Source organism: Notolepis coatsorum, assembly GCF_963971535.1.
Source record: "Notolepis coatsorum genome assembly, chromosome: 14".
Lineage (NCBI taxonomy): Eukaryota > Metazoa > Chordata > Actinopteri > Aulopiformes > Paralepididae > Notolepis > Notolepis coatsorum.
Window position 1 is genome coordinate 85,291,313 of NC_140178.1, and position 16,180 is coordinate 85,307,492.

The 16,180-nt window shown below is 43.2% G+C and overlaps 1 protein-coding gene across 1 annotated transcript in view; it reads right to left on the reverse strand.

Annotated features, from left to right (window-relative positions):
• Positions 1 to 16,180, reverse strand: part of baiap2l2a (BAR/IMD domain containing adaptor protein 2 like 2a) — a gene marked incomplete at both ends in the record, with an annotated part of 58,205 nt that overhangs the window by 37,666 nt on the left and 4,359 nt on the right. Inside the window, 2 exons of the mRNA XM_084329162.1 lie at positions 7,329 to 7,415; positions 14,682 to 14,757. Of these exons, the coding sequence (XP_084185288.1) occupies positions 7,329 to 7,415; positions 14,682 to 14,757 (163 nt within the window). The remainder of the gene's footprint in view (positions 1 to 7,328; positions 7,416 to 14,681; positions 14,758 to 16,180) is intronic.

Sequence of the window (16,180 nt, forward strand, 5' to 3'; positions counted from 1 at the left end):
GTGTTCAGGAGACTCAGGCGTAAAAAACAACAGTTTATTGGATCATGTCTCACAGCCGTAGTTACAAGTTACAACAACCACTTAATGTCAAGGCTCTCATCCACATTCATTCATTTTCTCCCCCGCTCTCTCTCCCATGATTTCAGAATACCGGAAGTGTTACCGTTACAGTACCTGCAACATTTAGTAACTGACAAATATGCACACACATTTACATCTGCACAAGCACACACACACACACACACACACACACACACACACACACACACACACACACACACACACACACACACACACACACACACACACACACACACACACACACACACACACACACACACACACACACACACACACACACACACCAGTACACGCACAAAAGCAGACGTTTGGCTCCTTTTAGACACTTGGCATTCACTCCCTCGCCACCAGTAGCAGAGAGTCCATTAGAGATGTATGCTGGAGTGTTCTCAGGTACAGCAATACCTCTTAGTGTAGTAGTAACGTATGGGTTAAGTGAAGCGAGAAAGGCCAACTGGAAGACTGTCATCTTGTATTATTCATGCTTCCCACTGGCCTGACACCAGATACCCAGCTACACTCTTAGAACACTAATGTCTCTCTGGCCTCTGCCCACCATAGTTCACACATGCTCCAGACTGCTTGGTGTTGAAATGCACCATCTTCGTTTTTTTGTTTTGTTTTTAACATTTGGCTGTTGAAAAGGATTAACTTCTGGGACACTCTACTACTAAACACTGCACTGTGCAGTGTGTTGCTACTACTACAGTATATATACCATGTATACTATTATCAATAAAATATACTGCCATTCTATTATTATTATTATTATTATTATTATTATTATTATTATTATTATTATTATTATTATTATTATTATTATTATTATTATTATTATTATTATTATTATTATTATTATTATTATTATTATTATTATTATTATTATTATTATTATTATTATTATTATTATTATTATTATTATTATGTTCTATTCTATTATTATAATTATTTTCATAATATATCATTACATTATATTATTATTTATATCTGTATATGATATAATATTATTTTATATAATTGTATCATATTGTTTTATCTTATTATTATAAGAAATATTGTACGTTGACCAATATGACATAAATATTAGCATTGTCTTTAATTTTCTTTAATATATATATATATATATATATATATATATATATATATATATATATATATATATATATATATATATATATATATATATTTTTTTTTATGTAGTTGTGGATTTTCTTTCAAATTCAGATTATTAAAAATATTTTGGCATGAAAAGGTTGTATTTGTAGAGCTCACATAGTGACAGCATGGGCTGAAACACAACAGACACACTCACACACGCTCACAATGATATGTGCAGACAAGCATGCAAACACAAAAACACATTTCTGACTTGATTGAATTGAAAATTTATTCATCCCAACCCTGACACACACTCACTCACTCACACACTCACTCACTCACTCACTCACTCACTCACTCACTCACTCACTCACACACACACACACACACACACACACACACACACACACACACACACACACACACACACACACACACACACACACACACACACACACACACACACACACACACACACACACATGCACAAACGTGTGAGCACACACACACACACACACACACACACACACACACACACCATTGTGACGGGAAGGGGAAGTAAAGAGCCATATATGAGGTAAACTTTGCTCCTGTTCTGTTGAAGGACATCGGCTTTGATGACTAATAACCATAAAGAGAACAAAGCGAGAGAAAGAGACACACACACACACACACACACACACACACACACACACACACACACACACACACACACACACACACTCTCTATTCATAATATATATATGTGTGTGTGTGTATATCTTTTCTTTTTTTTTTTACTTTTTTTTCCTTATTTTCTATTTTTCTCCCATCCCAATTACGTGTATCCAATTCTCCCCTCCCCTGTCTTGAACGTTGCTCGACTATGCCCCCCACTGGTCGGTTGTAGAGAGGATAGAAGCCTTGCATCACGTGTTCCCTCCGGCACACGAGGAGACAGCCTGTCACATCTTTTCGCCTGCCAGCGCGGACTCTCATTGGCGAGGTGTAACGCATGGGAGGCTCACACTACCCTCGCCACTTCCTGTCTCTGCTGTGCAGGCGTCTCCCAACCGACCTGTAGGGGTCGCTGTCCACAACATCAAATCCCCACCCATCGACGTCCACCCGCTGACGCTGCCAAATGAGCCAGTACGACGGCCGGACCAAGCCGAAGGCAATGCTGGGACTGGGATTCGATACCGGAATCTCTTGCATTGGTGATGAGCGCAATCTCCGCTACGCCACCCAGCCGCCTTTATGTGTGTATATCTTTCTATATCTTTTGTATCTATCTTTTTATATATATATCTAAAATATCTATCTATTTATAGTATCTATTGTGGCAGATCTCACCCCCCCTCCCATGGATATGTGAAAGATAGGAGATACTTTTGCCATGGAAGGAGTAGAGTCAATTAGGTAGCTGATAGAACACACCTGCACATCAGTAGTCCACCCACATCTCACGTGCACACACCCAGACCCACACAGTACAAAGCCAATAGGTTAGTGAGGAGTAAGTTGAGCGGAGGTGAGGTTGGAGTTGTTGTTAGTGAGAGAGTAGTGAAGGTGAGAGGTAGTGAGAGGAGAGGTGAAGGCGAGTAGGTGTTCTTTGTGTACTGGCCCCTGGACTGGCTGAGAAACCCCCTTGTGTACTGACCCTGCACCGGACGACTACCATAGTATTCAGTGATGCACCTGAACGCGTTCAATGAACAATCGTTCAATGAACAATCGTTCATGAACGCGTTCGTATTTTGGGCGAACGTGAACTGAACGTACTGTATATCCGCTAAATGAATGTAATTGAGAACACGTTCATTCTCAGCGCTGTGTAACGGAGTTCAAAAGTGCGTTCATTCTCAGCACTCTGTTATAACGGCGTTCAAAGATGTGCCAGATTTCATATGCATTTCAGCGGAAAACCCAGTTAAAACACACTGTAAACAGGCTTCAAAATTATGTGGAATGTCATATGTCATCAGACTCATCACAACAACAGTGGACCAGCTGAGCTGAATCTGCGAGCAGAAGCCGAGAGCTGCAGCAGCACTCGCTCAGAGAACTCTACCTCTAGACGTCGGCGTTTGAGCATTTAAAAGAGTTTAACGTTAAAGTCAGGTTGGGTATGAGGGGTGACACCCTTTACAATTCAAACTATTTGATAAACTTCTACTTTCAGCCCGGAAATGCATTCTGATAAACTGGATTAAGGATAAGCCTCCATTTTTACAAATGTGGTATAGAAAGATCTTCGGTGTGCTACCCCATGAAAGACACTGTGCAATGAATAGAGGCAACAACGCTTCCTTTCAGGAGGTGTGGGCCCCACTATTTGACTATTTTCCTGCTGAAATTTCTCGGATCCTTCTAAAGGCCCAGTGCCCTATTGTATGGACAGACCTAGGATAGGAAAAAATAAATATATGTCTACATGTGAATGGGCTCGAGGCAAGTGCAATACTGTACAGTGCCTGTCTTGGTTTGCTTTCCTTTTAGCTTGTTTTTCTTTTTGTTTTGTTTTTGCTTGCTTATGGTGTGGATGATGGCATAGAGATGAACTGGAGGACCCCCCCCCCCCCCTTGTCCCAATGTGTGTTTTTGTAATGTAAGTAACTGTACGTGAAAAAAGAAAATTCAAAAAAGAACTAAAAAGAACTAAATTAGTTCATATTTGAAACCATGAACTTTAGTTCAACATTTTGAATTATGAACTATGAACTGAACTAGTTCATTTAAAAAATTGTGAACTGTGAACTGAACTAGTTCATGTAGAAAGTGAACTTTCCCAACACTGCTAGTATTGAACAATACCCTTTTCTGTCTGTTTTGTGTTTTTGTATCACAACCATTCTTTTGCTTTTCCCACTGGATTCTGCCTTTAATTCAATAAATACTTGTATTGATTGATATTGCTCTTGTGTGGACATTTAAATTTGTTTGTATTTGAACTGTGGCGAGTCAGAACCCCACCAGGCTCGTCACACCATCTATTCATAATATATATATATATTTTTTTTTAATTTATAGTAGCCTATATATCTATTTATAGTATATATCTATTCATTATATATATATATACCAGTACAAGCATGTTCTGTACCACCAGCTATTTATAATTCAGTATTAGAAGAAGAATCATCCTCTAAACTGCTTCATGTTTTGTTATTGACTTCAATAATAATATGCCTTGATGTAGCTACTGATCCTTTCCCCAGCAGACATGGCAATGTGGAAGAGATGGTAAAAACAACTGTAACTAAAAACCTTAATATTGGGTCCATTTAGTTGTGACAGTGAGCCACACTGGTGGGCCAGCATGCACAATACTGGGGGCCCTACCTCACTGCTGGGCCAGCATGCACAATACTGGGGGCCCTGCCACACTGGTGGGCCAGCATGCACAATACTGGGGGCCCTGCCTCACTAGTGGGCCAGCATGCACAATACTGGGGGCCCTGCCTCACTAGTGGGCCAGCATGCACAATACTGGGGGCCCTGCCTCACTGCTGGGCCAGCATGCACAATACTGGGGGCCCTGCCTCACTGCTGGGCCAGCACGCACAATACTGGGGGCCCTGCCTCACTGGTGGGCCAGCATGCACAATACTGGGGGCCCTGCCTCACTGCTGGGCCAACATGCACAATACTGGGGGCCCTGCCTCACTGCTGGGCCAGCATGCACAATACTGGGGGCCCTGCCACACTACTGGGCCAGCATGCACAACACTGGGGGCGTTATGTTTTTTCGTAGCCGCATTTTGCGGAGACGCTCTCTGATTGGCCACTGACTGACGCTCTCTGATTGGCCACTGACATGACTAGTTTATCACTAGTTTATACACTAGAGGGCCAGCATGCACAATACTGGGGGCCCTGCTACACTAGAGGGCCAGCATGCACAATACTGGGGGCCCTGCTACACTAGAGGGCCAGCATGCACAATACTGGGGGCCCTGCTACACTAGAGGGCCAGCATGCACAATACTGGGGGCCCTGCTACACTAGAGGGCCAGCATGCACAATACTGGGGGCCCTGCTACACTAGAGGGCCAGCATGCACAATACTGGGGGCCCTGCTACACTAGAGGGCCAGCATGCACAATACTGGGGGCCCTGCTACACTAGAGGGCCAGCATGCACAATACTGGGGGCCCTGCTACACTAGAGGGCCAGCATGCACAATACTGGGGGCCCTGCTACACTAGAGGGCCAGCATGCACAATACTGGGGGCCCTGCTACACTAGAGGGCCAGCATGCACAATACTGGGGGCCCGGCCGTGTCAACATTTTAGGCAACCAACTTGTGTTCAGCGTTTCTCTGATTGGCCACGACGCCCATGTGACCGCGGCAGCGCGAGACAGCGGCAGTGCGGAAATAGGCTGCATTCTATTGCCATTCTCTGCGACAAACTCTAACCTTAACCAACTCCGAAACAATGCCTAAACTTAACCCTAACCTTAACCAACTCCGAAACAATGCCTAAACTTAACCATAACCTTAACCAACTCCGAAACAATGCCTAAACTTAACCATAACCTTAACCAACTCCGAAACAATGCCTAAACTTAACCCTAACCTTAACCAACTCCGAAACAATGCCTAAACTTAACCGGCGAAAGAATGCACGTTAAAAAAAATAAAAATAAAAAATTGAAGGGATTCAAACTTGTCACCAACGCACCACAGGATCCACAGCAAGGCGGCAAACCAGTTGAGCTAAGCATCGATGTTAAAAGACGGGGGATTACGGCTGCATAATGCCGCGGCAGAGCTCCGCCGCGGGGGCGTGGCTAGGCGCAAGCTGGTTGCCTAAAATGATTAAGCGGCCCGGCCACACTGGTGGGCCAGCATGCACAACACTGGGGGCCCTGCCACACTGCTGGACCAGCATGCACAATACTGGGGGCCCTGCCACACTGGTTGGGCCAAAATGCACAACACTGGGGGCCCTGACACACTGCTGGACCAGCATGCACAATACTGGGGGCCCTGACACACTGCTGGACCAGCATGCACAATACTGGGGGCCCTGACACACTGGTGGGCCAGACGTCCACAATACTGGGGGCCCTGCCACACTAGTGGGCCAGACGTCCACAATACTGGGGGCCCTGCCACACTAGTGGGCCAGACGTCCACAATACTGGGGGCCCTGCCACACTAGTGGGCCAGACGTCCACAATACTGGGGGCCCTGCCACACTAGTGGGCCAGACGTCCACAATACTGGGGGCCCTGCCACACTAGTGGGCCAGACTTCCACAATACTGGGGGCCCTGCCACACTAGTGGGCCAGACTTCCACAATACTGGGGGCCCTGCCACACTAGTGGGCCAGACGTCCACAATACTGGGGGCCCTGCCACACTAGTGGGCCAGACTTCCACAATACTGGGGGCCCTGCCTCACTGGCACACATAAATGGAACAGACCCATTGTTAATGTTATTAGTGTTTACCCTGCTATGACATGTCAACATGTCTGCTGGGGAAAGGGTCTGTTAATAATTTAATACTTTAATCATTTAGAGGAGTCGTTAATTTTGTAATGAAACTCTTCCAATACAAGCAAACTCTTGCACGCAAGCACTCAAATACATGTTTACTGTGTATACACACATACACACAAATACATGCCTACTGTATACACACATACACACAAATACATGCCTACTACTACATACACACAAATACATGCCTACTACATACACACATACACACAAATGCATGCCTATAACATACACACATACACACATACATGCCTACTACATACACACATACACACAAATACATGCCTAATGTATGCACAAACACTCAAATGCATGCCTACTGTATACACACATACTGTACACACAAATATATGCCTACTGCATACACTCATATACACAAATACATGTATACTGCATACACACATATACACAAATATATGCCTACTGCATACACTCATACACACAAATACATGTATACTGCATACACTGATACACACAAATACATGTATACTGCATACACTCATACACAAAAATACATGTATACTGCATACACTCATACACAAAAATACATGTATACTGCATACACTCATACACAAAAATGCATGCCTACTGTATACACACATACACACAAATATATGTCTACTGCATACACACATACACATTGTGTGTTTCTTACCGATGGAGCCTGAAGAAATGGTGTGTGAGGCCTGCTCTCCAATCTTAGCAAGAGCATTGAAGTATGCCTCACTGGTGACAGCAAGGGCTGAAACACACACACACACACACACACACACACACACACACACACACACACACACACACACACACACACACACACACACACACACACACACACACACACACACACACACACACACACACACACACACACACACACACACACACACACACACACACACACACACACACACACACACACACACATTTGAATACTTTATTTGGTTCCACAAATTATATTACATGAACAGGGAATCAAATATATCGGGGCCAAGCAGCACTGAACACATAAGGGTACACATAGCACCTCCTTCTCCAAGCTTCTCTAAGCTGCCAATAATAGCTGAGACAGAGCAATATTTGGCAATTTGTTTGGCTTTTTTCTTAGACATTGCAGCAATTCTCAGGCCGGTCATGGTGCATTTATATACATGGCCAAGTCTTCCGAATACAAGTACACTATATCTACACCTGTACCCAAGGCCGGCCATCACACTGAGCAGTGGTTGGTATTTTATATACTTTTCCCGGAAAGCCTGGTCCATGTACAGGTCAAAGGCACATCCTACTTCTATGATTAGCACCTCCTTGTGGCTGGTGTCAACAAAAACAACATCAGGTGTATTTGGTATGTTGGCAAAGACATCATTTGTAAGACCAAACCATTCTGGTAGCACTCTAGTATGTTTGTACATTGCTGCACTAGATGGGGAGATGTTTTGTACCGCATCAGACACAATGTCCACAATACAGTCATAATGAGCTATGTACGGGTGTTTGTTATGTGTGCAATGGATTCTAGGTATAGGTCTGAGAAGGAGGTGGAGGAGGAGGAAGAGGAAGAGGACAGGGATGAGGAGGGGTAAGAGGAATAGGAAGAGGACAGGGAGGAGGAGTAAGAGGAGTAGGAAGAGGAAGAGGACAGGGAGGGGGAGTAAGAGGAGTAGGAAGAGGACAGGGAGGAGGAATAAGAGGAGTAGGAAGAGGCCAAGGAGGAGCAGGGCAAGGAGGAGGAAGAGGAGGTGGAGGAGGAAGAGGAGGAAGAGGACAAGGAGGAGGTGGAGGAGGAAAAGGAGGAGGAAGAAGACAATGAGGAGGAGGAGGAAGAAGAGGAGGAAGAAGAGGACAAGGAGGAGCAGGACAAGGGGAAGGAGGTGGAGGAGGAGGAAGAGGACCAGGAGGAGAAGAAGGTGGAGGAGAAGGAAGAAGAGGCCAAGGAGGAGCAGGGCAAGGACAAGGAAGAGGAGGTAGAGGACAAGGAGGAAGTGTAGGAGGAGGAGGAGGAAGAGGAGGAGGAGGAGGAAGATGACAAGGAGGAGCAGGACAAGGAGGTGGAGGAGGAAGAGGACAGGGAGCAGACTAGTTGTTTTGTTTTGTTTATTTCCTGTTATCTCTTTAATTTTTAAAACATTATATGGTAATATTTTATGTACTTTATACGTCACATGAAGGATTTGGGGTGCTTTTTCAATGTATGTGATGTATAGATTGGGGGGACCACAGCTAAAATGGTAGATCGAAATGTGCATGGAAGACGGTGATAGAACGGTGACCAGTGGATTGAATACACTGCCAGCGAGGGTGTTTTGTTTTGCATTCCTTGGAAGAACACAGATAAGAGCGAGTGTACTGTAGGCCCAGAGCGAGGGAGAGGGGTGACCTTTTTAATGCAACAGTGAATGAAACGTTTAATGGTGTGTAAAGGTTATTAACGCAGTTGTCATGACAACACGTCACATGACAACCAGAAGGCGGGGCCGTCGTTGCGACGACGAACATCTATGAGTCGAACGGTGTTTCCGGGTGGAAGGCAGACTAGAATCTGACCAAGAGCGAGTAGGACTGAGATCACACAGAGGACACTCTCTCCTCTCATTGAGAGGGGGGGGTGGGGGGGGTGGGGGGGGGGGAGGAAGAAGGCCACATCATCATTTAGCTCCGGCTAACGCGAGGAGGGTTAGGCTAGCGAACAGGCCTGAACACTATTGGACTGAATCACAAAAGGACGATAGACGAACACACCGAAAGATCATTAGAATCTTCAAGGACGATACAATTTGATAACATCTGATAACATCTGATTATGAGGTTCTGTTTATAGCAATAAAACAACGCTTCTCCTCATAAGGTATTTCACGGTGTCGAAGTGTCGAATTCTTACGGAGGTGGAGAATTAGTATGGTTTATGGATTGCACTAACGGGGGAGATAAGGATCTTATCTACCAGTATCGGAGACGTCAGGACCATTAAAAGTACACAACGCAGAGGAATTGGATGGAGGGCCAAACAGACGAAGACGTGATACTGGCCAGTTTGATCAGGATCTTACAGTCACAAATACAGAAAAACAAAACTTGAAACATCCAACAGGTGATAATGTAACACTGAACATGCAAAGGCATAATTCTACTGATAAAGCGTTCATATAGTGTTTTCCATTCATACTATAGGGTTTTCCATTTTGCACACCAGTGTTCAATGAGTGCTTAGAATGTCTACTCATATGATGTATGTGTTTGTCATTTGAAAAGAAAATACCATTTAGTGAAGAGTTAACACTGTTTGATGGCATGGGCTTTTGCAAGAGAAGTGTAGGATTTAGCATTTTATGTGTGAGTTTTGAGATTTTTGTTTAGGGTTTTGAGGAAGTCAGGTAGTCTATCAGGAAATTGTTTAACCTCTTAAGCCGTAGCCCTATTTTCAGAAAATCCACCTAAAAATACATACCTAAGTAAATGGAAGATTGCTCCACTTCTACAAGGTCCATTTGCATGTTCTTGGTATCTAGGGACATCTATGTATCTCAGGGAATGTATTCACAGTGTCAGAAACATTGTGTCTGTTACTAGGCTTGAGTAAATTGTGATGAAACAAAGGAGAATATAAATTATGATTTTTCTTTGCATCTTTGACGGTGAATAACACCATGCTAAAAATGACCAGACATGAAAAACCGCCACTGAGCTTGTTCAGCACCTTCTTGAGAAATCTAAGCAAATGAATAAAGGGAAGATGATTAAACAGAAGGGTTTGTAGATACAGTACTGAATTCTGCCATCCGGACACATGCAATTTGAAATATTATTATAGAATATAGAATATCAGGCCTATAAATTACCTTATTATAGTAGCCAAGTTGCACATCTATGGATCGGGCCAAATCTACTCATTCCAATGGCAGAGTTCAATTTGGATTTAGTATCACCAGGCTTGCAGTAAGAACCGTGAATGAAATCTACTGTAAGTACAGTTCCATTTTTATAATGGATATGGCTCCACCATTTTTAATCGGTTTGCAACGTGGATTCTTACTAAACGTTCACATAAGGTAGACACACTAACTGCGCCCCAATCTATGCCAATTACGTTCAGTTTGGTGGTAGATAATCCAGAGAAATAAATCACCCACAAGTAATTTGCTGTAGTAGCTGGCTTGGGCTGAGTAGGGTAGTTTTTTCATTCTAACCTCAAGGTCTCTTCTCCTCATATGACTACAAACCAAATTGCGACACGAATAAAAAATTGTGGATAATCGCTTGTAAATGAATGCCTTTCAAAAACGAATAGTTCACTAATAACACTTTAGACTATTGGTAAACAAACGTATTGCTGATCATATACACTATGACTGCTGTTGTGACATGGTTAGGGTCTTTACTCTTGGCTACATTTGAGAGAGAAAAAACGCAACATTATTCCATACAGTCTGTAGACATGGATTTATGACGTGATGTAATTTTTGGGTCCGGTACCGGACCCTTAATAAAATATGTCCTCAAAATTCAATTTCACATAAGATCGTACGTCTGAAATGGGAAATACCAGCGCCTTTTCGACCCATGGGTCCCAAGTAGGGATGTCCGATATTATCGGCCGACCGATATTATCGGCCGATATCGGCAGTAAAATGTGATATCGGAAAATATCGGTATCGGTAAAAAAAAAAAAAAAAAACAATAACAATTTTTTTTTTTTTTTTTTTTTTTAACATTTATTTAACCTTTATTTACCCAGGCAAGCAAGTATGAACCAATTCTTATTTTATTTATTGTCAAAAGTATGCATGTTGGTTTAAAATGTTCATTTTTACTTTTTTAATGATCATATTTTGCACAGATAATGCTTACATTTAGAAAGCCTTTTGAATGCATCCAGTGAAATTATTAGTTACCTGAAATTATTCCGTTTTTTGGGGGGGAAACCCTGCATATATCGGTATCGGTTGATATCGGTATCGGTATCGGTATCGGAAATTGGAGTTGGACAATATCGGAATATCGGTATCGGTAAAAAAGCCAATATCGAGCATCCCTAGTCCCAAGTCATTCTTGCCTCGAAAACAAAGTTTATTATTTTTCAAAATCATACCATTACAGTATCTGAAAATTACCTAAACTAATGAAAATAAACAACATGCCATGCTAACCTCTGAGGTGCATATATTGGAGAGGGAATGTAAACAGAATCCATATGTAGACACCTGAATAACAATAATTCAATGTGTCTAACCTAATTCCTTGTACTCTACTGTGCTCACTGCTGTGTTCAGGATAACGTTGTGTAAACTCACTGACCCGTCTGATTCTCCACCTCCTAACATTGACATTTAATAGTGGGACATGATACTGGACTGCCGCCAGGAGGAGCTGGTGCGACGTTGGGTAGGGGAGACAACAGGTGAAGAAGTGGCTGGGTGAAGGTGGAACTCTTACAGCGGGACTTCCTCTTCATCGTTTTTCCACAGAAGCAAGTGGTCGCGTAGAGCCGGAGCTCTAGACATTAAGCACGCGGAATATAAACCCAGTCACGAGGCGGGTTAGTAATGTAGTATGCGATAGCTTAGCTTCCAATGAATGCTAAAGAGACATTGTGAACAAAGAAGCAGACGTGCTACTGCCAAAGAGTGCTGTAGATATTGCACACGTTGCGTTCTAGTTAAAGTATAAGCGACAGGACAGGGGGTCGTCCCGACCCACAGCTTAGCTTCAGTTAGGCCTAGCACCACAGTTTAGCCCGCGTGTCGCCCCACCTCCCCATCCACGCAGCGGATGCCGCAACAGACATTGCCGGACTACACCCACCTCCAGCCGTCACCTGCCTAACGTCAACTCAGCCCGCCTCTTGCTATCACAGGTGACAAGCACGGGACAGTTCGACGGCCATCTCACCACACGTACGTTTGGTGCGAGAGCAGGCCGGCACTTGGTTGGTACACTCAAGCCAGGTACAGTTAGCGCTCAGAGCACTGGAACTTTATCGATGAACATTCTTATTTTCAAGAGCGTGCCCTTTAAGGGCAAAGAGAATAGATACTTTGAGCCACTGGTACCAGAGACTAGGGGCACCCCGAAGTTTGTTATTTTGGGGAAAGCCGGCTTAGATAGGACTTTTGTTTTGATTGTGGGCTCACTGTATTTTTTGTTAAATGTGTTGTGCGGTAAAGGTGTGTAGACTGCACATGTGTGTAAGTGGGAAGAGCTTTATTCATGGTGCCTTGGGTAAGTGGGAAGAGCTTTATTCATTGTGCCTTGTGTAAGTGGGAAGAGCTTTATTCATTGTGCCTCGTGTAAGTGGGAAGAGCTTTATTCATTGTGCCTCGTGTAAGTGGGAAGAGCTTTATTCATTGTGCCTTGTGTAAATATATGCCTAAGAGATATAAAAGAGAGGCGTATAAATGGGATCACTGTGTGCGTGTCCATTAATGTGTTGTCTTGTTTAACCCCTTCCTTTCGGGTAAGGTATATTATTGGTTAACCCCTTCTTACCCACGGCCTATGCATCATTGGGACAGGTCTCTGCTCGTCAACAAGGAAAGGTACTGCTTTGGGGAGAAAGAATATCATCTATCACTACTGCCCCCGGGTGTGGGAGGGTGCGGGAAGTATTAGGGGAAGTGTAGGGTGTGTGGGGAATTACTCCGAGTCGCCCTGGAGGGCAAGAAGGACCAGCGCACCACCCCTAGGTTAGTAAATCCTAGGCCCCATCCACTCCCTCGGCTAAATCTCAACTCTAATACTCCTGCACTACAGTCGGGGACTCAGCCGGACCCAGATCTGCTGCGTTCCCACTACCTGGTGACAGTGTACATCTACTCTCATAAAGTAGGGATAATCCACCCTTCTACACATAGATACTAAATATTTGGTTAACACAGACACATGTGTGCGCGCACACACACACACACACACATTTTAATATATTTATTTATTTACTTTGGACAGCTGAGCCAGTGCAATCTAAACGTGTACTGTGTACTATTTGGCCCGGCCTTGGCTGAACCTCATTAACTTGTGTGAAAGTTATGGCTGTACTCTGTACACAGGGAGGGGTATTATGGGCTCCGGGCTGTCGGAAAGTGAGAACAGATTATCTCTGTTTGTGTCCTATGTACAGGGAGTGGTGGTGTGCAGATGTTTCCTCTAGGTGCTGCAGGAGTAGTTTGCTACATGACCTTAGATTTACAATGATATTTGCATTTTATAGTTGCATGTAAATATGCATTGTAAAGATATATCAAAGAGATAACTTTTGGTACTAGACGGGATGGTGGGTGAAAAGGGCAAGATACTCTAGAAGGTTACAATAAGAAAATAAGTGGAAGACAGTTCTCTAGCTCAGTGGAGCATTAACACTGCCAGGGTTAGGGGTTTGATTCCATGTGTAGCTCGATGGAGCATGGCACTAACACTGCCAGGGTCAGGGGTTTGATTCCATGTGTAGCTCGATGGATAGAGCATGGGACTAACACAGGGTTGGGGGTTGGAAGAAAGTGTCCACAAAATGACTAAATGGCATTTGTTAAGACACTTGTAAAGCTTTTTTTGTGTGTGTGCAGAAAAGGTTACTTTGCGTAACCAGTAGGTCTAGAACACATGTATACACAAGACTAATGTTTACATGTCTGCCTGAATACTATGTTCTCTGCCTCTATAGATTTATATCAACCTGTTTCATTGGTAACAATCTCCACCAGCCCAGATTACAAGCTCATAACCCAGGCCATAACATGGCTGGGATATTCCTAAAGATACATTTACTTATGGTAGGAATAGGGTCATTAGCAATAGTAAACTAGATTCCTGAGAATGTCCATATCTTTTATCTGTTGCATCACCGTTATTTTAGTGTATTGCACTTATAAGAGAAGAATTTCACACAAGGAAATGTTACTGCAATGTAAAATTCAACATTGCAACTCAAGTCAACTTTCAGACCTAATATAGAAGCTCCCCGTAGCGCTTTTCTCTCTTCACTTCCTTTCTCTTTGATCTTTCTGTGTCTTTCTCTTACCCTGGAAGGCCTGGATGTAGCTGGTGCCCAGGGAGACGAGCTTCTGCAGACTTGGGTTGAACTGATCCATCAGGCTCTGATTGGGAAACACACACACACACACACACACACACACACACACACACACACACACACACACACACACACACACACACACACACACACACACACACACACACACACACACACACACACACACACACACACACACACACACACATACACACACTCACACACACACACACACACACACACACACACACACACACACACACACACACACACACACACACACACACACACACACATACATGCATGCATGCATGCATACATACAAACATACATACAAACCCACACACACACACACATGCACAGACACACACACACGCACACATACATACACACACACACACACACACACACACACAGACACACACACACACACGCACACATACAGTACATACACACACACAGACACACACACACATGCATACAAACATACACACACACACACAGACACACACACACACACATGCACACACACACACACACACACACACACACACACACACACACACACACACACACACACACACACACACACACACACACACACACACACACACACACACAAGAGGTGAACTTCTTGAAACTGCAAAGGTTATTCTCCCCTAAAACTGAATTTTCAGTGAATTTACAGTTTGTTTATGATTTGTTGATTCTCATATATCAACACATAGCAACCATTGTTTTTGCACTTAGCAACTGTTATCTCTTTCAACGTGGAGGAATATGGGCATTCCAAAGGCCTCTATTATCTGAATGCACTAAACCAACGCTGGTTTCTAAAACAACTATATTACAGTAATAATTCTTTGGCAGACATTTTATGGTGTACCTTTAATGGCCTTTCTATGTATTTACCTTCTATGGAGTATCCCATTTATTATCAATGAACCAGCACCAGAAAGTCTTTCAAAGTGGCATTTTAGATTAGAACATTGACTCCTATTTCTTGTTTAGAGAGACTTCTGTACACACATTTACAGTATCTCATAAAAATAAATATTGTATCTTTACTTTTGACTTTGACATAATGGTAACTGTCTGCAGCACAAGGTAAACGCACAGGACCAGCCTTTGACCCCATCCATCTCACAGAGAGGCCTACTGTTACAGTATATTATACTTATTTTACAGTAAATTCTACTGCTGTTACAGTATTATACTACTGTTACAGTATATTATACTGCTGTCTCAGTATATTATACTGCTCTCTCAGTATATTGTACTGCTGTTTCAGTATATTCTACTGCTGTTAAAGTATATACTACTGGTGTTACAGTATATTATACTGTTACAGTATATTATACTGCTGTTAAAGTATATACTACTAGTGTTACAGTATATTCTACTACTGTTACAGTATATTATACTGCTGTTAACATATATCCCACTACTGTTACAGTATATTCTACTACTGTTACAGTATATTCTAC